The 21828-nt window shown below is 36.7% G+C and overlaps 1 protein-coding gene across 2 annotated transcripts in view; it reads left to right on the top strand.

The window, feature by feature from the left end:
* Gdh (glutamate dehydrogenase, mitochondrial) overlaps positions 1 to 19675 on the top strand; it is a 128591-nt gene extending 108916 nt beyond the window's left edge. For both annotated transcript variants that reach the window (XM_081729444.1, XM_081729443.1), the window contains exons 7-9: positions 5408 to 5612; positions 13945 to 14099; positions 18672 to 19675. In XM_081729444.1, coding sequence (XP_081585570.1) covers positions 5408 to 5612; positions 13945 to 14099; positions 18672 to 18788 — 477 coding nt within the window. In that variant the 3' untranslated portion in view covers positions 18789 to 19675. The remainder of the gene's footprint in view (positions 1 to 5407; positions 5613 to 13944; positions 14100 to 18671) is intronic.
* Positions 19676 to 21828: the final 2153 nt, after the last annotated feature.

The raw sequence follows: 21828 nt of genomic DNA, 5'->3' as shown, positions 1-21828 counted from the left end.
AACCTAGACCCTTTTGTACGTGAGTCGTAGATGCTCCTCATTCTGGCACGCCGTCACTTGATAACTTTATGCGTTATATCATATATGCGGCAAGTCGGTAACTTTAAGAAGCTTTTTCTCCGCTATTTTTAGCTATTACGCTCTCCCAGTTTGTAATATTAAGACTTTAAATATGCACTACTACCTCGCGAAAGATGGCCCCGAAGTTCATTTATCAAAGTGGGCTTTCTCCTTGTAAATCGATACAAATTTTCTTTAATTCGATGAATATTTGTTAATAGCAACAAATGATGTATTGATCCCTATTTGGATTCTTTATATCCGATTCATGCTTAGTTGGTTCGTATGTACAGGATAAGTTACAAAGGTACATTTTGGAGTCTATTTACGGGTAAAGAAATAAAAATGAAAGAAATGTGATTAATCATGCACACAATTTTCGTATTTTTCAATTCGGACATTTTTCTGATGTTCCGATAATTTTTCATCCGAATACATTATTTCCATTAAAGTAAAACTGACAAACACTATTTGCTTGTCTTATGCGTACATTCTGCAATCATAGCTACCGTCTTCAAGAGTAGGAAAACAACGAAGGGCTGAATTAGATTAATAAAGTATTGCAAACCTTGCTATTACTCATGTGCAAACGTAAGACGAAGAAAAGTTATTTCTGGCCATTGGTTGTGCTACAGATGATAGTTACTGTTGCCAAGTTGTTAGCACGTGATTTATTCTGCCTTCCATACAATAGTACGTGTTTTTGGACGTATTACAGGAGCGACCGAAATTGTTTAAGTTGACAGTGGCTGTGTGAAATGTTTTTAGCAAAGATTTCGAAATGGGTCAATCGTTGGTTATTTTTGTTAGAATAAGAATTAAGCAGATAATAAGAATTACATATTTAAAGTGCCAAAACAAAAATAATACGAAAATATTCTGATATTTTTTTGATTGTTGTGCAGGGTGTCTGTAAAGTCTTATCCAATTTCAAAGTGTTATAACTTAAAACCGGCTTGTCATATTTCAATGATGCATATAGTTCCAAAAAAGGAAGTGAACAAATTGATACACATGTTCACGGGCGCTGATCCTCGAGGCGGGGGAAGCGAGACACATTTGCTCAGGCCCTCCAGGATACCGACTCTAAAGGCTTAAAAGACATATACCTGTACGCCCTTTCCCCCACTTCCCAAAGTTACACAGAAATCGGCGCTGCTGCATATATTACGTTTATATATATCAGAGCTCGCATTCATCTTAAAAGTCAGGGAAATTTACTATATTTCACATGGAGTGTCAGGATTTTTTTTTAAATTGCCCACAAAAAAATATGAAGAACGCCTCAAAGAATCAAGATATCCACAAAGATTGATTTTTAAAAAAAGCAAGAAAGAAAAGTACCTTATGTTTAGAAATAAAGTAACTTGAGAAGTGCCGAAAGGTGTTGAAACTTTAAGCTTTGAAAAAACAAATTAAATAAAAAATTTAAATGTTAGAGATATGGATCGTTCTTAACAGTAACATGTCCTTTTTAACTGTCTTTTTTTCTTAAAAAATAGTATAATAATAATTAGGAATTTACCGACTCCACTTATGTCTTATCAATCACAATGGGTAATTCACATCACATTATGGTGCAGAAAGTTGGAAACGTGTTTCTTAAAATGCAGTTTGCTGAAGCATACTATGGTTGCTTGCTATCTATATTGAAGTTCGCTAATAAAATTGTCATTTTTTGTCATTTGTTCAAAGTCTGAACACACTACTGATTTTTCAGATTTTTCCAAATAAAAGACATTTTGTCTATACAAAACTCGTCTTGCACGGCAGCGGAGGGATCTGGGGGGATGCCTTCCCCCCAGATTTTAGTTAAATATATTTAAAGAAACAATACTACTTTGTATATATAACTTTTGTCGGAAAGATAATTTTGATTTATCCGATTCCCTTCCCCCCCAGATTTAAAAAGCTAACGATACCAGTGTTTAGTTGTCTTGCTTTGTACATTAAATAACGTTATTCATATAAGGATACAAAAATGCATGATCCTACTTACATTGAGACACATTTATTAAGGAAAACTGCTTTGCAATAAACAGATAAATAACGAGCAGATAACTAACATCACGCTTTGATGATGCATTATTTTAACGACATCTAGTGGTATTTGCCAGAAGCGGCACGTGGCTAAATAAATAGGTGACACACAGAAAACCAGAAACTGGCTTTCCCCCCTCTCCGTTGCAGGATTTTCTCTGACTTTCGGGATGCTAGTAAGCTAATACGCATAGTATGAAACCAAGGGGATCATAAAGTCGAGGTTTCCCACGTTGTAGAGGCGTTATTGACGCCACTGTCAGTGTTACATCTGCAGAAAACGAAGTGGCATTCCTTAATCTAATCTGCTTATATTTTGTTACAAAAGTAACATTGGTTTTAACATAACGATCGTCAGTTTTTCTTTTTTCAACGTTGAATCACTGTCATATTCGCAAATCTGTCTTTAACATTGGGGGACGGTAAGACAGTTCCGCCCATATATTTTTTTCTTTTAAAGCGATGTTCAAAATATTTATGAAGTTGAAAAACAATACTTTGAAGGATCAGGGAAGCAAAGTTGTCTTCAACATTGAGAGGTGGTCAGATTTCACGCTTATTCTAAGAGCATCAATTTCATTTCACTTTCCTTTGTGGCAGTCGGAAACAAATCATCACATTTCTTCCCCCAAAACACATTTCAAATCGGATTACTGGGAGGACAATACCCCAGTTCCAAGATTGGGGGACATGTTGCCCTCAACCTCTCGGGATTTGCGCCAGTAATCACTGTTGCTTCCTCGCTTACCTACAAAAAATCTATATCGTATGCGGAAAATAGAGAAAACATATATACTAAACACACAGAAATAAGTTATGAGTTGAATTTCTAACATAAATATTAAAACATGAACTTAACCTTACTTGTACGAAAGATCGATGCGACGATCCTTTTGTGTTGCATATCGTGTGATCACACGAACTAGTGTCATCGATCATGTACACATTAATTCAGTACAAGTCAAATGTTCTAACATAATGTCACAAGCTTACAAAAAAATACCCCACACATTAATATTTTAAAAACGCACAATATCGCTTGAAAACAAGGTAAAACATGCAGAAAATTACGATATTATACCCGATCTCTTCGTCGACTTCCGCGCTCTTACTACCAAAATGTTTCACAGTATTGTCATAATTGTTAGTTTTTTTTCTTTCTTTTGTCAACGTTTTTAGCATGTTTACTAGAAATTAAGTACAGACCACTATATATTTTGAAAAACAGATAATTTACTTCAAAAGAAATGTTATACTTCCTCAATCAAACATTTTAAAAGTTTAAAATGTTGTTAATGTGAAGGAAATTGGTTACTTCTACATAATGAACTCTTACGTTTTTAAATTTATTCAATTTGCTACACTGCATGCCCTTGTCTGGGGAACACGAAGAGTGACAGGTATCACTTTCTGGTTCAAGTATGCGCAGTGCGCGTAGGCAGTTCCATTTTCAACTGGCCTCCCTTGAAATACAGAACATTAGAGTAATCCCTAACCCAAGACTATTGCTCTTTGGTTAACCCCTCACCCCTTTCAGGGTGGAAGAGGGGTATTTGCATTGTCAACAGTGCTTCGTTGCTGAAGAGGCCAAATCTGTTTTAGGTCTCAATACAGGATTGGAATTTTTAAAACTGAAATTATCAAGCCAAAAAACATAAATTTTCGTTTTTGCCTTTAATTTCTGTTAAATTCGTAATATTTTCCAACATTTTCTACACTTGAGTAAATGAATTTTAAGAAGTCTGTTTCGTGTTATACAGTAAATAATTTGAAATTAGTTTTATTAAAAAAAAAATGTTGATTTAATTTGAAATTTATTGCAAAGAGTTAATTTAATTTTGCTCAAATATATAGGTGAGGCTAGGTCTCACATGCCTCACCTGACGAACCGCTAATGGTATTTGTACGAACCCTTATCACTACTTGTCTGTTTATTACAACGAACAACTGTGTGCGAAAAGGTTACTAAATCCTAACGAAATTGCTATATTAATACTTTTATGCAGAGATTTTGTTTCCTTACTATGAATATTTTAAAATACCTGCTAACCCAGAAACATGAGTAATATAAACTTTATATTCCTTTTTGATTGAAACTAAACTCCACTGCAATTAGAAGAAAATCGATTGACTTGGCAACGGTAAGTCTATACATGGTGAGAGGATGGGAGGCACGGTGGCTTAGTGGTAGAACGCTCACCTTGGTGGCAGAGGTCTCTGAAGCGATCACAGACCAAGTGAGTTCGGTGGACAACATGGTGTCCGTGAATTTTTCGGGATTCTCCCATTTCGTCCCACATTCTCATTCCACCAATTCTTTCATAATCATTCACTTTCATTAATCATCTGTCTCCGAAAGATCTCTGCTTAGAATCGAGTAAATACAATATGTGAAAAAGTTACTTTTAAAATGGTTATGGATTCTTGCTGTACTGTACTGTGGGGTTACAACCACAGTTATTTGTCTCAATTATCAGTTTTTTTAACTAAAAGAATGTGGGGATAGCACTTCACATGGCAAGAGAGAAAGTACGTGGGAATCTAAGCAGTACAGCGCTTAAGTAATTAATTGGGGATGAATGAAATGAAATGCATGTTTTCTAACAGAAGAGATCACAGAGACGCAAAGGTTAGGAAAGGAAAGGGTCTTACTGTACCTCAGACATTTCGATATGATGAGCCTCTTCAAATATAGGGTGAAGTCTTATCCTCCAATCCGTTGAGTGTTTCCATCTGGTATCGATCCCGGACCTCACGTTCGAGTGTGAAGAACCTTTCGACCTCAGGGCAACAGCTCCCAGATGTCCTGGCCTCTTCGGAATGACACCTCTGTCATGCAGTGGATGGTGAGGGCTCAGGCGTGCCGACCGTCTCTCAATTGCTGTTAGGACGACTCTTCTGAATAGCGGTCCAAAGTGTGTTTCTGGCGGCTTCTGTCACACTTCTCACCTCGAGGGTCCCGTGTCCCCTGGTTTTGTTCTACTTCCCTGCTTTTGCTTCTTCCTGGTGCTCCGCACGGGGGTGACTAGCTCATTAAAATTATCTTGGTCAATAGGGAAGTTTGTTAATTGTTGAAACGGCGTGGCTGAGTTTGTTTTGATGAAATTACGGAAACTAGGAAGAGAATGGTAAGCATGACTTTGTATTGAAATGAGGTGACAACATAGGGAAGTCTTCTTTATTATTTAATAATTACAATTTCTTGTTTGAAGAATAATAACAACATACAGGGAGAATTCAAAATAGGCGCTAAGCCTGATATCCTCTACAGGATTATGCATATTCTTATATTTGGTTTATTTTACAGATAATTGCTGAAGCTGCTAATGGCCCCACAACGCCAGCTGCCGACAGAATTTTGATTGATCGTAATATCCTGGTGATACCCGATTTATATGTAAACGCTGGAGGTGTAACGGTATCATTTTTCGAGTGGCTGAAGAATCTGAACCACGTGTCCTACGGCAGATTGACATTCAAATACGAAAGGGAATCTAACTACCATTTGCTAGGTAAGGCCTGCTAAGTATTACATATATATGTTATATCACAATAAGGTAATTTATCCTTTATGGCTATTTGTTGTGTTTGAAGCAAAACTTATTAACATGTGTAAATCATGTTAGCAAATTCTGGGTCACTAGACACTACACTATACACACATTTTACGTTTTCATTTTCTATGAAATTTTAAGATTTCTGAAAGAATTATAGTATAGGCGCACTTTATAAGGGTAATTCGGAAATAATCCTCTATTCTTGCATGTGCAAGAAATGGTCGGAAAGAGCGACGTCAGTCCTGTGAGCAGTAGAAGATTGTGTTGCAGTTCTCATCCGCTATAACAATTGAAAATGAACGCTCCAATACAAAAACCTGCCAAATGTAAAGTGCTTACAGTAATACAATTTCTGACAAGTAAATCTTACGTTTCGGTGAATCGAGTTGCTGACTGAGATACATATGAGAAAGTAGTACTAAATGTGGTCAGTATTTCAGTGAAGTTGTAGGTGCGAAGCTCCAGGGGTTTAGGAGATACAGCTACCAGAACATCACATGGAAGTACAGAATAGTCTTCATACAGTTGGAGGTAAAAGCTCTGTAAGACCTCTTGTAACGACAAAAGGTGAATAACAAATATATGGATACATATTAGGACTAGGGGAAAGTCATATAGTAAGGCTATACCTGACGGTGGCCATTTTGAATTAAGGTTAAGTTTTTAAAATAGGAATAGGGTCATGTTATACATGATTTAAGGCGCAAATTTAATCAGAAGAACAATGGTGACGTTAATTTTGATTTACGCGCAACTGGTAAAATGTTACAGGGAAATTAAATATTGTTGCGGCATATGTATTAGTCCTTTACTCCACCTTGTAAATTTTGTGTTAATGATAATAATTAAATAAAAAGCAGGTGGATAAATATTAGGTCTATGGTAAGAGTTGCCTTGATGGCGGCCATGTTCAAATCCGTCATTTTGAATCAGACAAAAGTTTTAAACAAAACGCATAACATTGACACCTTATTAATAGCAAATTTTACCATAAATCCAACGGTATAACCATTTTTGCTTTATCATTAACCAGCATTTGTTATCGCATAAACAAGTTGCTAATTTAAGGAAAAATGACCAAAGTGGAATTGAGTCATAATTGAACTTGGGTCTTTCTTCCAGAAAAGTCCTCAATTAGTACAATCAATATGTAGTTCAGAAAAGAGTGCATGACTTGCACAAATGCTCAGCTCACAGTGAGCACATCTGAGAAAGGCAATCGAGTTACACTTGACAAATTTGTCGTTAACAATTCCGTGAAAGCAGTAGTCGTAAGGAGCGATCCATTTAATTTTGTGCTGGTTAATGATAAAGCAAAAATGGTTATACCGTTGGAGTTATGGTAAAATTTGCTATTAATAAGGTGTCAATGTTATGCGTTTTGTTTAAAAGTTTTGTCTGATTCAAAATGGCGGATTTGAACATGGCCGCCATCAAGGCAACTCTTACCATAGACCTAATATTTATCCAACTGCTTTTTATTTAATTATTATCATTAATACAAAATTTACAAGGTGGGGGACTAATACATACGCTGCAACAATATTTAATTTCCCTGTAACATTTTACCAGTTGCGCGTAAATCAAAATTAACGTCACCATTGTTCTTCTGATTAAATTTGCGCCTTAAATCATGTATAACATGACCCTATTCCTATTTTGAAAACTTAACCTTAATTCAAAATGGCCACCGTCAGGTATAGCCTTACTATATGACTTTCCCCTAGTCCTAATATGTATCCATATATTTGTTATTCACCTTTTGTCGTTACAAGAGGTCTTACAGAGCTTTTACCTCCAACTGTATGAAGACTATTCTGTACTTCCATGTGATGTTCTGGTAGCTGTATCTCCTAAACCTCTGGAGCTTCGCACCTAAAACTTCACTGAAATACTGACCACATTTAGTACTACTTTCTCAAATGTGTCTCAGTCAGCAACTCGATTCACCCAAACGTAAGGTTTACTTGTGAGTGCGAAAAACCTTACGTCAGCTGTGACTCATCGCAAACTGTGGGTACTTACGGACCAAACGTGATGCACGATGCGGCAAGAAGTGAACTCACATCTGTAGTCAGCAATGTACTCGGCTGCAGCTCTTCAGGCACATGAAACAGTGGCTTGCGTTTCACCAGTTCGACAATGACAATGTCGTTAGGAGGGGGCTTCGATCCCTCACGAGAGATTTTTTTGCAGAATAAATTTCAAAGCGTGTAAAATTTATACAAGTGCTTCAATTTGAATGGTAAAAGTAATGCTGAAAAGTAATGTAATGTGGTACTTTTCTAATGTGTATAATAAAAGTTGTGTATCTGCGAGTGTCATTGGCAATCAAACGGCGTTTTTTTTTTCTCTCTTTCTTCAGAATTGCCCTCCTATTTCCTGCTTACAAAACATATACAGATACAAGAAATCGATTAAGTGTTAAGAGAACATTTACGAATAAAAAAAAAAAAAAATTAACTTAATTGTAATAGAATAGTGATTACTGAAAGATCACCTACGAATAGTACGCACGGAAACTGAAAATGAATGAATTTCTCGTACTGCCAGCAGGATGTAATTGAGTTTCCATATAGTACACATAAATAAGCTCTATCGAAAACGTGCTCTGGTACAATCTAATGTCATTGTTCCTTCATCATCAGCTTTGAAGCCAGGTCCATTGTAGAACACAAGAGTAAATTTACTTCATTATCTACTGTTTACTTTATAAATGAATATAATTTAGTTTTACTCAAGTGCAATTTGTCCTTTGCAAAGACATGTTAATAATATGGTATTTTGAAAATGTAATGTTTATTCTTTATTAACTGTACTGTTTGTATTACTATATTGTGATTAATAAACACGTTCGAATAATATAAAATAAATTAACAACAAAATATTATAATCGCAACATATAACAATACTTCTTTCCCACTCTTATGATTTTGTCTACCAGAAGGACAAATTACATTTAATCATTAAGCAAGTACAAAGTAAAAGAACTGAGATTACACATTGCTCCGGAAAGAATGTGTGTAGCGTAGAAAAAATGTAAAATATTATTTAAATTTCCACACGGATAAAGCGGCTTATTTTCGTTAAAATTAGCCACCACTAATCTTTATCCTGGGATCCGTATTCTAATGATTATTTTTCTGGTACTATTCCAGCGACCAACCCTTTTCCGTCTTGTATTATTTCATTCACGTACAGCTGAGTTTTAAGAGTTTTAAGTTAGTGAATGTAGGTGGTCACGACTAGTTAACCCTTTTCTTGGAAAAGAACTAAGGCGAATAACATCTAAAAATCTTTAGAAGTCATAGTTCTTCGATTAGTATTGGGCAGATGATGGCAACAAAATTGGTTGCTAAAGTTGTACTATGAAAGTATTCATGAGAATGGGAATCCCAGGCTATTTAAAAGTTAGTGTTAAAATTATAATATTAAAATAATGTAGTTAAAATTAAAACAGTTGCTTAAATAGTATAGTAGAATAGGTAAAGTAGTAGTAGTAGTAGTAGTACAGTTTAGCTGCAAAACAGGCCATAAACATCAGAAGGAAGCCAAACTGATCAACCAGTGTTTCCCTTCATCGTAGAGATCTAGATACCTTTAGCTTTAATGTAAAAAACATAGAAATTAAATTAATTTAATGTATAGTAGATAGATATACAACCTCTGTCCAGAAAGCTCGGTGAATGTATCTATATTTCGAATGGATTGTTGTCTTACTTGAAACAGCAGTTACTACCCTTCGAAGTAATTCCCGTTTATGGTAATGCACTTCTGGGAACGACTGTGTAAGTCATGGAAACTCCTGGCGTATCATCTTTAGGGATGGCCTTCAGCTGGGCCCGTAACATTACGTTGGATATACGAAATGTCCGAAAACCTCTAACCCTTCAGAGCTGATTTCAATTTGGGGAACAAGAAATGGCCAACAGGGAACAAGACATGGTTCGGGGAAGACAAGTCTGGAGAGTGGTGGACACAACCCCCCTGTTGGCCAGGAACTGATGCGCCAGAAAGGCAGTGTGTGGCTAGGCATTGTCTTGGTATACTGGTTATCGTAACCTTGATCCGTTGCAGCAGACGTTTTAGTATTTCCACGTGGTGTTCTCAGGAAGAAATTTCTTATGCATGAGATTGTAAAGAACACCACGAGGTGTTAGGTGCTCTTAGTGCGAGACCTCTTGCTTCGCACCATCTTGTTTTCGACCTATCCACTTCCAAGCTTTAACGCTTGCCTTCGGGTCGCACCTCAGGCACCAGATCTCGTCGCCTGTGACGATGGTTTTTCAGGAAATTTGGGTCTCGATCCGCCATATTGATGAGGTCTTCACAGGCGTCAAGCCGAAGTTGCATTTGTTCCGACATCAGTGTGTGGGGCGCGAGTGGGGAAACAAAGCTTGCGTTTACCCAAGTCCTGGGTCACTATGAGGTGGGCCGTCTCACGACCAATTCCCACTTTCTCTGTTACCATTCGCACTGTCGATCCCGGGCCAAAAGTTTCCTCATTTTCTATACGTTGTCCGGGGAGAGTGCACTTTCTGGCTGGGCAGTTGTGGGGCTTCTTTCACGGATCCCACCCTTCTCGGAAACGTTTAAACCACTCATAAACACACTTCAAGGTGACAGCACATTCTTCGTAAACTGTTGTTAGCATTTCATGAGTCTCTTTCACTGATTTTCCAAGTTTAAAACAGAACAACAACAACGTATTCTTTCGCTGCTCCATTTTGATATCTATTTTCGGTTCCGACAGCACACACTATATCTTCACTCTACAAGTTGCTGTTTATACACAATAAGCATACTCGCAGCATCGCCGCTTGGGAACTTGTTCAGACATGTCTTGACCTGTCTGACGCGGGATGCGGCGTGGCACACTTTTACAAGATGGTCTTTCGTGTCCCAGAACACTGTAGCCATACGCTTCCCAGCTGAAGATGGTGGTCTAAATTTCTTTGTCAGTGGACTTATCATGATGTTTCCACTGTATTGACTCCTCCTTCGTCATCGGCTTATGGTAATAGAGCCGGGTCTCTACCAGTCTCAAGTCTAAACATGAAATCTTCGGGATCATGATCAGGCGTTGGAAAAGTTCTCTGCACATGTCCACGCGACATTGTTTTTGCTCTGCAGACAAGAGTTTTGGAACCCATCTTGCACTGACCTTCCTCAGCTGTAAGTGGTTGTGACGATGCTCTGCAAGGTTATTTTGATTAGTCCTGTGACAGCCTCCATTTTAGAAAATGTGATCAATTTGTTCTTTTGAATAGTCCTCTCTACCACGGCGATGATGGCTGGTGTTGTAATTGTCACTTTCCTTCCAGAACTACTGCTCATTTTCGTCGAGGTGCTGCCCATTTTCCAACCTTCTATCCAATTGCACACTGTTCCTCGCGACGATGCATGTTCTCCACACACTGCCACAAATCGCCTATGGATTTCAGCAGCGCCCACGCTTTTCCACAGAAACCACGACCAACGCTTTCTTCCATAATCACGTTTCCGTTAATAACACTCACAGGGGTTTAGCACAGGGCACTGCTATCGTCTCCGACTCTCCCAGTTGATAGATGAAGGGCTAGATGCCTATGACTGCCTTTCCAACTTCAGTGGTCCATTGTACCTGGAATTGCCAAGAAAAAAGCCGGCCGCCCACCTATCTTCTATACAGCATATTCTCGCAACCTTACATAAGAAATATTAAAATTTCAACTTGAAATAAAGATCTCAGTTTGTCAGTGGAAATTTGACATTCAATTGATTTACTATAAATTCTGTTTGTGGATAAGAGTACGAGGAATTTTAGAAGGAATGGGTGCTTAAGGAAACCTCATATTTAACGAGTTAACGTAAAGCCAACTTACCACTACATTTGCTAATTACACATGCATGAATTCCAATTTTCATGCAACGTAAATTTCTTGTAGCTTTAGATATTATGTAAGCTAATTCTATGGCTTATGGTATACCCGGAAGTTCAATTCCATATTCACAGAAGCCCTCTATTGACATCCGTCCTTGGCCAACTGAATCCAGTTTCTACTTTGTATTATTTCCGCGAAGTCCATCTTAATAGTGTCCTCCCTTCTGTGCCTAGGTCTTTTCTTGTTTGGTTTTCCAGTTAGTATTTTGAAAGCGTTCCTACTTCCTTCTGTTAAAAGTACATGACCTTCCCAGCGGACCCTCTTTCACTGAATGATCCTAACAATGTTAGGTAAACACTATAAACTGTACAGTTTCTCGTTATGAATATTCTGCCATCCTCCAGTCTTGTTCCTCTTGGATCCGAATATTTTCGTCTGGATTTTATTTTCAAATACTTTGTCGGGGGCGCGGTGGCTCAGTGGTAGAGCGTTCACCTCCGGTGCTTGGGGTCCCTGGTTCGATCCCAGCTCGCGCCTTGTGGACTTTGTGGTGGACAAACACAGTGCTCGTGGGTTGTCTGGGGGTTCTCCCGTTTCCTCCCACTTTCTTCATTCCACCATTTTACTCATCTCTCATCATCACCGTCTCCTTTAGCCTAACCGGCATAACCGTGGGACGTAAAACTTAAAGATTTTTTCAAATACTTTGTCCGCTTTGTTTCTTCAAAGTAAGCGACCATGTTTCGCAACCACACAACACAACAGGCATAATTATAGTTTTATATGTTTACAGCTTCAAATTCTTCGACAGAATTCGCGAAGACGTAAGCATTTGGACTGAATAATAACCCGAATTCGGTGCTTTCAGTAGGCATCTAATTTCTTAGTGGATATGGCTTTGGAGAGTTGCTTTAAACCAACCTTCGGATTGATAAGTGATGGAGAATTTGTTCTAATTACATAATTAATTGAGAAAAGACAGTCACTTCCTCTTCAAGGTTGTATGTTCCATTGACATTTTCAAATTGTTGCTATGCACTTTCTGTTTGATGTTTAACGATTTACTCTTTCTGCCAACACAACATATATTTCATTTCGTAGTTGTGGAACTTGATACACAATGTTTCAGGTCCGATTTCCGGGGGGAGATCATTGAACAGACTACTTTTTTAAATTTAGTTTAACGTCCTACGATTGTGCTCTGAGGCTCAGGAAGATGGTACAGTTGTTTAGATTCCACCTTAAACTGTATATCCATAGCGTACATAACCGCTGAAAGGGGACGCTAAACTTCAGAAAAACAGTGCTACGAGATTAAGTGTAATATTTGACTAAATTTCCTTCTAAAGATGTCAATAGAGGAAGATGATAAAAATATTAACTATATGATTTTAAAAATTGGAGAAAGAATGGATACGCTAGAGATAGGAACATTGGACATATATAATCGATTAATCAGTCTTACCAAAATCCAAGAACAGTTTATATCCTTTTTTTTTTTTCTTTCTTTCGATTTAAATTGTTTTCAAATTCTAACAAAAAATCAGGAAGAAACGGGTTTCAGGTCAGCAGCAAATCACCCATAAATATTGAAAAACGTTTCATGGGTTACGAAGTGTTACTGAACAAGCACAGTACATGCTGGTGTCTATCAAGCTAATTGTCAGTATAGTATTGTGGTTCGTAAATTGGTATGACTAAGAGGAAGATAGGAACTAAGATTAAAGAACACATTAGAAGTGCTAACGATTGGGATTTGGCGTTTCTTTAATCATTAGAGAAGTCAAAATTATTCGTAAATCGTAATCATATATTAAAAAAAAAAAAAAAAAAAGTTCAAATCGTATTATATTAAGACAAACCTGAATAAAGGCAGTATTGATAAGAGTTGGGATGTTATTAATGCGTCATTGGGAAATACGTCTCTCCATGATATCAGTTTCAGTAGGTAATTCAGTTTTCCGGCGAAGTTCAGAAGCTGCATGTAGGAGTATTTTGCTTACTGGTTTTGAATTTAGCAACAGTGAAGGCTTGACAACGTCTTGATCTAGCCTCATTATAGGATGACCATTTTTTAATGGTGAAGAGTTTCTGTGAATAGTGATGTAGATAGGCTATTCTTAGTTACATATACAATTATTTTCTTTCTTTTTTTTTTTTTTTTCCTTCCTATTCAATAAATTCAGGATATGGCCAAGAAGTGAAAGCAGTGGCTAGTTTTTAATTCGTTGTAAAAATTAAACTGAACTTGCAAGTGAATTCTAAAAGCAAATGTTTCCTGTTTTTTAAGAAGAAAAAAATGGCAGAGGAGAGTTCATTGGCATATTAAAAAGTTGCTTGATATGTTTCTTTTCCCTTACTTAAATTGTGTTTCTGAACTTTAATCCATATTGTTAGCTAATGTAGTGAATTTTGTATTTCAGAATCCGTTCAAGAATCATTGGAACGCAGGTTTGGCCGAGTAGGAGGACGTATCCCCGTGACTCCTTCAGAAGCTTTCCAGAAGAGAATTTCTGGTGCATCTGAAAAGGATATTGTACACTCTGGATTAGATTACACAATGGAAAGATCGGCGAGAGTGAGTATCAGTGTCTAAATAGTTCTAAAAGGTAGTTTCTGTTAGTACAGGATTAAAATATAAAAGGTCATTTTTTTGTGTGTGATATGCACAATGTTCACACACCTAACGATTCTCAATATGGAAATGTTTTCTCAAAATCATCACATTATTTGTTGTATGTCAAAAGCTATAAAGGCCATCAATGACAGAATCAACAATTTAATAATTCATATAAAGTTTTCAACATCTTTTATTATTTATTAAATTTGATTATTTTCCTGTATTACATGTTGAGTTGATCTGTTAAAATATTATTTAATTTAAAGATTTCTTCTTAAATATGCACTTAACACACCTGTACTTAAACAAACGAAAATATTGTGATGATTTAATAAAACTCATGTTGAGGATCAAGTTATTTCCATGCACAAATGATCGAAGTTCGTCCCCAATACTTATATTTTCAAATGCTTTATTATTCATTTTACTATCTGAAGTCCATTCGTGAGACTAAAAGTTATTTCGGTCAACAGTATAATCTATCTTAAGTGAATAATTGAGAAAAAAACCAGTAGCTTCTGTCTTTAAACTATTTTACTAGGTTAAATTGCTGGGAAAAAATTAATATTTGTACGAAGATGATTAGGAACTAGACATTTGTGTGTAAGCTTCTACGTACGCTTCTACAGGGGGCGCGGTGGTTCAGTGATGGAGCGTTTACCTCTGGTGAATGTTGTCCTTGGCTCGATCCTAGCTTGTGCCAAGTGAACTTTGTGGTGGACAAACACCGTGTGCGTGGGTTTTCTCTGGACTTTCCCGTTTCCTCCTACTTTATTCATTCCACCATTTCATTCATTTCTGATCATCACAGTCTCCTTTAGCCTAGCTGCCATAATCGTGAGACGTAAAACAGATTTCATTTTCATTTCATTTCACACGCTTCTACAAAATTCCACGGCGTTTCGCCTTGATGGCCTGCCTTAAATGCCTTAATTCGGCACCATAATACGCATACTTTACAGTTTACCCTTTTATTGAGGTTCTTAGCCAGGATGACACCCCGTGTATGCACCGTCACCTTTTTAGCTGATGGGAGACTTAAACTTTTTGAGGTGTGGGAGGAGGGGTTTCTACTGTTTTAATTGTATCGTGGATTCTAGCTTAAAGTGGTGTACCTTCTTTAATCACAAAACGTTCGAGAAATGTCACAAGTTCTGCCTCAAGAAAGGTCAAGTTTGCGGCAGACAATTTCGTGTCTCTTGTGTTTGTTTTAAACAGTCACTCGATCGATTTGACACCGTATACATGTTCAGCAGAATTGATTGAATATGTCCAAACTTATTCACAGGGCATATCCACCTTCTCCGCGGTGAAATACTTACTCGTCTCCCAGGACGAGATTCTGGATTGCTGTGATGTTTTCCTTCGCAGTGGCTGTTGCTGGCCTTCCATTGCGAGAGACATCTTCGACATAGTTGTTTCCCCTCTTGGATTTTTTCCACCCACTTTTTTTTTACGGTGAAGTAGGATGGGTTCCGTTCTTCTGTAATATTTTCGTCATATCCTTATGAATGTCCTGTCCATTCATGTACTTTATCAGCTGGGCATTGGATCAGCTCACGTTTGCTCACTTTATCCGTTTTTCAGAAAATACCCACCTTCTCTGCAATCTTTAAAAGAAAGGAAAATGTATTAGTGCGAAATTTGGTATGGCCTAACAAACATGTACAGTATGAGTAGAAAGCCTACATTTGGTAAAAGATAGTTGCATCATGGGTAGCCCGAGAACTTTTCAGTCAATCCTCGTATCTACAGGCACCTACGTATAAAATAAGTACAATATTCGTTTATTTCATGATAGATATTGGTTTATATAATAAATATTAACACTACTATCGTAATCACAATTTGCTATATCTTCTTGCTTTTCGAAATTCAGTCGACGAACACCGTGCGCGTGGGTTTTCTCGGGGTTCTCCCATTTCCTCCCACTTTCTTCATTCCATCATTTTCTTCATTTCGCATCATCGCCGTTTCCTTTAGCCTAGCCGGCAAAACTAAAAGCATGTTGAGAAATTAATAACCAGTGGATTACAAGGCAAACGCGGTACACTCATTGGCAGCATTAGTTACCTGCTGAAATTTCGTTAAAGAAAGAAAAAAAATGTAACGATACGCAGATCATATATTGTTTGACACAGGACCACTGTTGCATGGTGGATCTTCTTTTTTCTCACCTTAACCATAGGTTGGTGGGCAACATGGAAATTTTAAAACTTCTCTCTCCCTTGGGAGAGCTTTTATACTTTGCTAGTCTCTTCTTCGTAACTGCATCTAGATATTTTATTCTTAGTCTTCCTCTTCCTGGTTTTCTTTCTGCCTGTACCTTTACCAACACGGAAATCCAGTCGGAGTGGATAACCGACCAAGCATGCTGTCCCCCCCCCCTTCATTATCTTCATGATCTGTCGTCCTTCGTTAGCTTTCTTTAGTACGTCTTCATTTCTTTTCCTTTCGGTTCATGATATGTGCAGCATTCTGCGCCAACATCACATTTCAAATGTTTCCAGCTTGGATATTTCAGCTTTTCTCAATGTCCACGTCTCTGATCCGTAAAGCGCCACGCTCCATATCAGTCTTGGGGGGCTCGGAGGCTCAGTGGTAGAGAGTTCACTTGGGGTCCCTGGTTCGATCCCAGCTCGCGCCATGTGGACTTTGTGGTGGACAAACACCGTGCTCGTGGGTTTTCTCGGGGTTCTCCCGTTTCCTCCCACTTTCTTCATTCCACCATTTCACTCTTTTTTTCATTATCACCGTTTCCTTTAGCCTAACCGGCATAATCGTGGGACGTTAAACTTAAAGATTTCATTTCATTTTTTTTATATGATTCTTAATAAATCGTTTACGAACATCCAACAAAACCTATCTTGATGTTAGTAGGCCTCTTTTTCTTTTGAATCCTTGTTTAGCGTGCGCTATTCTTGAACTTACGTCTTTTTCACTTCTTCCGTCCGAGGGATATTAGACTTCCTAAATAAGGGAATACACTTAAATATTAATTGGCCACTAACAAAACACACTAAAAGATACAACCTATAGTCAACATTTCGCCTATCAGTTTAATTCGTCACTTTGCTAAAATCGGCAAAAAAGTCAATTAATTTAATGTAAAAAATCAATTAATTTAATTAAAAAATAAAAAAAGGAATATAAGTACCTTCTCGTTGTCATGAATCAATTTCCATAGTTTTCGAAAATAATAATAGTAATATGTTACATTATTTTTAAATTGAGAGTATATTTAACTAGTTTCAAATAATAATGAAAAAAAGCGTGCCTAATTAAGCGCCACTAATACTGTATAAACCATATGGTTTTAGCAGCAAACCAGTCATGATCAGTGAAGAGTTCACATCATTTTTTTTTCTTCGTCAGAGTACCAAGTAATTCAAAGGATTCCAATTTTCATATCAAAAGTATATTTTTAGTCCAAAGAATTTGGAGGTAACATTCGATAGTGTGAGGTGTTTGCATCTTTAAATTGCTTCATCTCCATTGTTTAAATACTGGGATTGTTAGTGTTTCAAATAAGTTAGGGGAACCAAATGTTCGAAAGACAAGTACCTCTGCCTCTCCTTAATTGAATTAGATGTAAGGTAAATTTAAAGGAAAAAGCAAAAGTTTTCTTTTCCACAGAATACAAAACTTTATTTACATATAGAATTTAAAGACAAATGATATCAAAAACAATTAGCTAATAAAAGACAACTTTTTGCAGTAACACAGAAGACCAAACATTAAGCTATGGACTCCGAAGTGACAGCGTTTTGATATACAATAATGAAACACAACTTACATTAAGAGAGGTTGTCCTGTGACACCACAGGTTTTTGGTAGTCCACTCATGCTCAACGGGTCAGAATCTGAGTCTGAATCCGAATGAGTGCCTGGTCTCTCGCGCACCTTTTTATATTTGATAATTTACATTATTCTGAACCCTGAGGTTCTCTGGAATGACTTTCTTTTTCTTCTAATGATTTCCAATGACACGAGAGAATACGTGATCGCCTGAGACCTAATTAATTAACAAGACATTTTAACTATTTGCTTAAAATTTCTGTTTCATTTAGGTTTCCATCAACTAATTAACGAAGTATATTCATATTATAACTCTGTTCTTAAAATTTCATTACACCATTGATGACCGAAGTTGCCATTGAAACTATTTGATCTGTACAGTATTAATGGCACTTAATTAGGCAAGTTGTTGACAACTAAAATCAGTTCCTTTTAAATTGTCAAATTTAATCTTCCCACAATTATATACCTAAATTGTAACTGTATTTTGTGTACCTATTCTGTTTCGTTCCTCTGTTACATTCATCTTACAACAAAGGTGATTTCAAACTTGAATCTCAGGTCCGAAACTTCTCGTGTCCTTACCTATGTTTATAATAACGTGGTTCAAACCATATGGAAAAACATTATTACAGTACTCGTAACATCCATTGAATTTGTTTTATTTGTTACTTTTTTTGTGTCTTCTGCTCACATTTTTTATGTTAAGTAATGAATTTGTTTAATTTCCAGAACATAATGAAAACTGCAATGAAGTATAATTTGGGTCTCGACTTAAGAATGGCTGCATATGTCAACTCTATAGAGAAGATCTTCACCACATATAAAGAAGCCGGCTTAACATTCTAAATGCATCTCGTTGCCTTCGAGAACGTAAGAATGCAAGAGGATACCTCCACCCAGTCAGCGGTGCAATAATAGATAACAGCAAAAAAAAGAAGCACGGTATCATAGTAGTTAATCAGTAGTCGTAGCATTAAATAAATTTACATTGACCCTTCTCCCAAGAGAATAGTTCTAATGTAATTGAGTATCAAGAGTGGTTCCGTGGCGTAGATGTTACATTCAGTCTAGGTTTGTTTTCTGAGAAAGATAGTCAGTAATGGAATTCTTGTGAACAAGAAGGTCTTACTGAACTGTATAGATGGACTGGACATCAGTATGTACACATTATTACTACTAAGCAAAGCAAGTGAAAATTAAAGTTTCAGTTGATGTACTTATACACCTAAAAATACTTGATGATGGAATGTATTACACAAATTTAATTGAATGATTGTTAACATTTATGAAGTATTGAGAAGAAATATTCATGTGCGTGTTTAATGTAGTAATTGTTGGAAGCATGAAATATTATTTCGATGTAACTTTTTCATAAATACGTGTATTCACGAACATATACACATACACACATATATAAGTTAAAGAATGAATATACATGTATAATCTTTTAAGAATGTATTATTGTAATTTATTTATTTTCGCCGTTGCTAATATCTATTATTGAACATGATAGGGTGTGGTTGGTATGTATATGTATACTATTATCTATATGAATTTCCTACAAACGCTTTAGTAAAAATGTAATGCCATATTGAGTTGCTGCATTGCTTAGATTTTTTTTTTTGACCGTAACATCATGGATATATATAATTTTTTTTTTTTCTCCTGTTCTCATGTTGTTTCATGATTCATGTTGCCATTATCATTGAAATAAAAAGTTTTTACTTCTGTTATATTTGTGCCTTCAATTCTAAGATACGAAGTTGTATCATTGATTCTGAGTTGCTGTACTGTTAAGAAGTTGGTATGTCCGAAAAATGTTACCAGTATTCAAGATTTTTTTTTTCTTTCAAAGTACAGAAAAGCAAAGAATATTAATGTGACAGTTCTTCGCCACAAGAATATCACACTCTACAGAGTCCACCAGATAATTGTATACACTCTGCCATCCTGTATCAGGATACTGGCATTATTGACATTATTGTCACACTGGCATTATTGACTGACAATATTGTTCTGAAATTTAACTGTGTTGTAGTTTGGTTTTTCGCCTAACAGACGTTCGCATTGTAAATTGTTTGTAGTGAAAATTATGTTGTAGTACGGTTTTTCACTCAACAGCTGTTGGTACTGTCAGCACGATTAGTAAGATAAGATAATGGCAGGAGCACGCTTCATGTTCGAGCAGCCTAAGTACGTTTTAAAGTGTTTTATCAGGTTTGGGACTCATCGAAATGTAGCGTCAGTGGAGAGGGTAGTTTGGTACTGAACCACCAACACGCCTAACAATCAGACACATTGTTGACGAGTTTTAGGCACATGGAACGATTTGCCTTATTCACAAAGGAAGATCGGAAAGAACGCCTACAGCAACAAGTCCTGCTTCGTTGGCTCTCGTAAGGCAGTATTCTTTTGTAAAGACAAGGAATCATAATAAATCTGTTGTCACGTACTACGTTTACTTGATTGTAAGCGGTGGCCCTTTTCTTCTAATTCAAAAAAAATGCCCCTCGCCGTACAGTCAGTATCATTAACATGGTCAGTAAAGTAGACGATACCCTTTATCGACACAATCGAAAAAAGTTCTGAAAATTTTTACCAGAGATGTACACTCATGTCCAAAATTATTGCCGCATGTCTATAAATATGTTGTTGTAGGAGTATAATTTGATAACGAATTCGCCCGGTATTTCTTACAATGCTAGTATGTATATAATCGGCAAGAACATGTATGTGGCAAATTTCATGTCAAAAGAGCAGTAAATAAGAACAACAAAATAAAAATAAAACTTGTCTATTTAGCAACATTTTGTTTTACTCACTCTAATTTTCATATTTATAATTCTTTTCCTATGAAATTTACCACAAATACACATTTCCCAATTGTACACATAGTATCAGTATTAAAAGTACCCTGCAAAATCATTATCAAATTATATTCTTAGAAGAAGACAGTTATAGATATGCGACAATCATTTTGGACATGAGTGTACATAGGCTTGCTAATCAGGGCGGAGAGAATGCTGACGCCTACGGGACGTTTGAAGCGGGCTAGTCAATTGCATGTGGATTGACGAAGTGTAGAAGGGCATCTCGAGAGAAGTCGTTGATCATGCCTTTAAAAGAAGTTTTTGATCTCGAATTCACCTGACACAGAAGATAAAGCTCCGTACAAAAGCGGTGAGAAAGAAATTAGTGACCAAATATTTAAGTGACTCTTAGTATGGCTCGTAAGTAAATTTCTCCGTTTCTAAAGATAGTTTTTGATTTCTGAGGAGTCTGTTTACAGTTATTAGTGGATCCTAACCTAGTAAATACGATATTCAACATTATAAATTTTTTAGTAGATATGCATATGATATGCTGTGCTCATCATTCAATCATAAGTTTTCACTGTAGTAGTGGCATACGCAAGGGAGGGTTGGGTTTAACCCCCGGTTTGAGCAAGATATTGTGGAAAAAGAAACATTTACTGTATGTATAAAATCACGCTTGTTCGGAAAGGAAGGATATAAATGAAATTCTGCTTACTCTACTCTGTCTAGCAGTGGTTCGTCCAAGTAAAGTTACTGATGATTTATATACAGGGTGTTACAAAAATTTGTCACAATATTGTGGAAATAGATTCTTTAAAAAAATCTTCACATCGCATGCATCGAAAATGCATAGTTTCGTAGTTACAGGGTGCCGAAAACGTGATGAAAAAAAGGAACTTTAAAGGTCTATAGTTCCACTACTATAGGACCGTTCGTAGTCGGGTCAAGACATCACTGAAATGAAATGAAATCTTTGAGTTTTACGTCCCGCGGTTATGCCGGCCAGGCTAAAAGAGACGTGATTATGAGAAACGAATGAAATGGTGGAATAAAGAAGGTGGGAAGAAACG

Source organism: Thermobia domestica, chromosome 10 (assembly GCF_964235325.1).
Source record: "Thermobia domestica chromosome 10, izTheDome1.hap1.1, whole genome shotgun sequence".
NCBI lineage: Eukaryota > Metazoa > Arthropoda > Insecta > Zygentoma > Lepismatidae > Thermobia > Thermobia domestica.
This window is presented reverse-complemented; position numbering and strand designations above follow the sequence as displayed.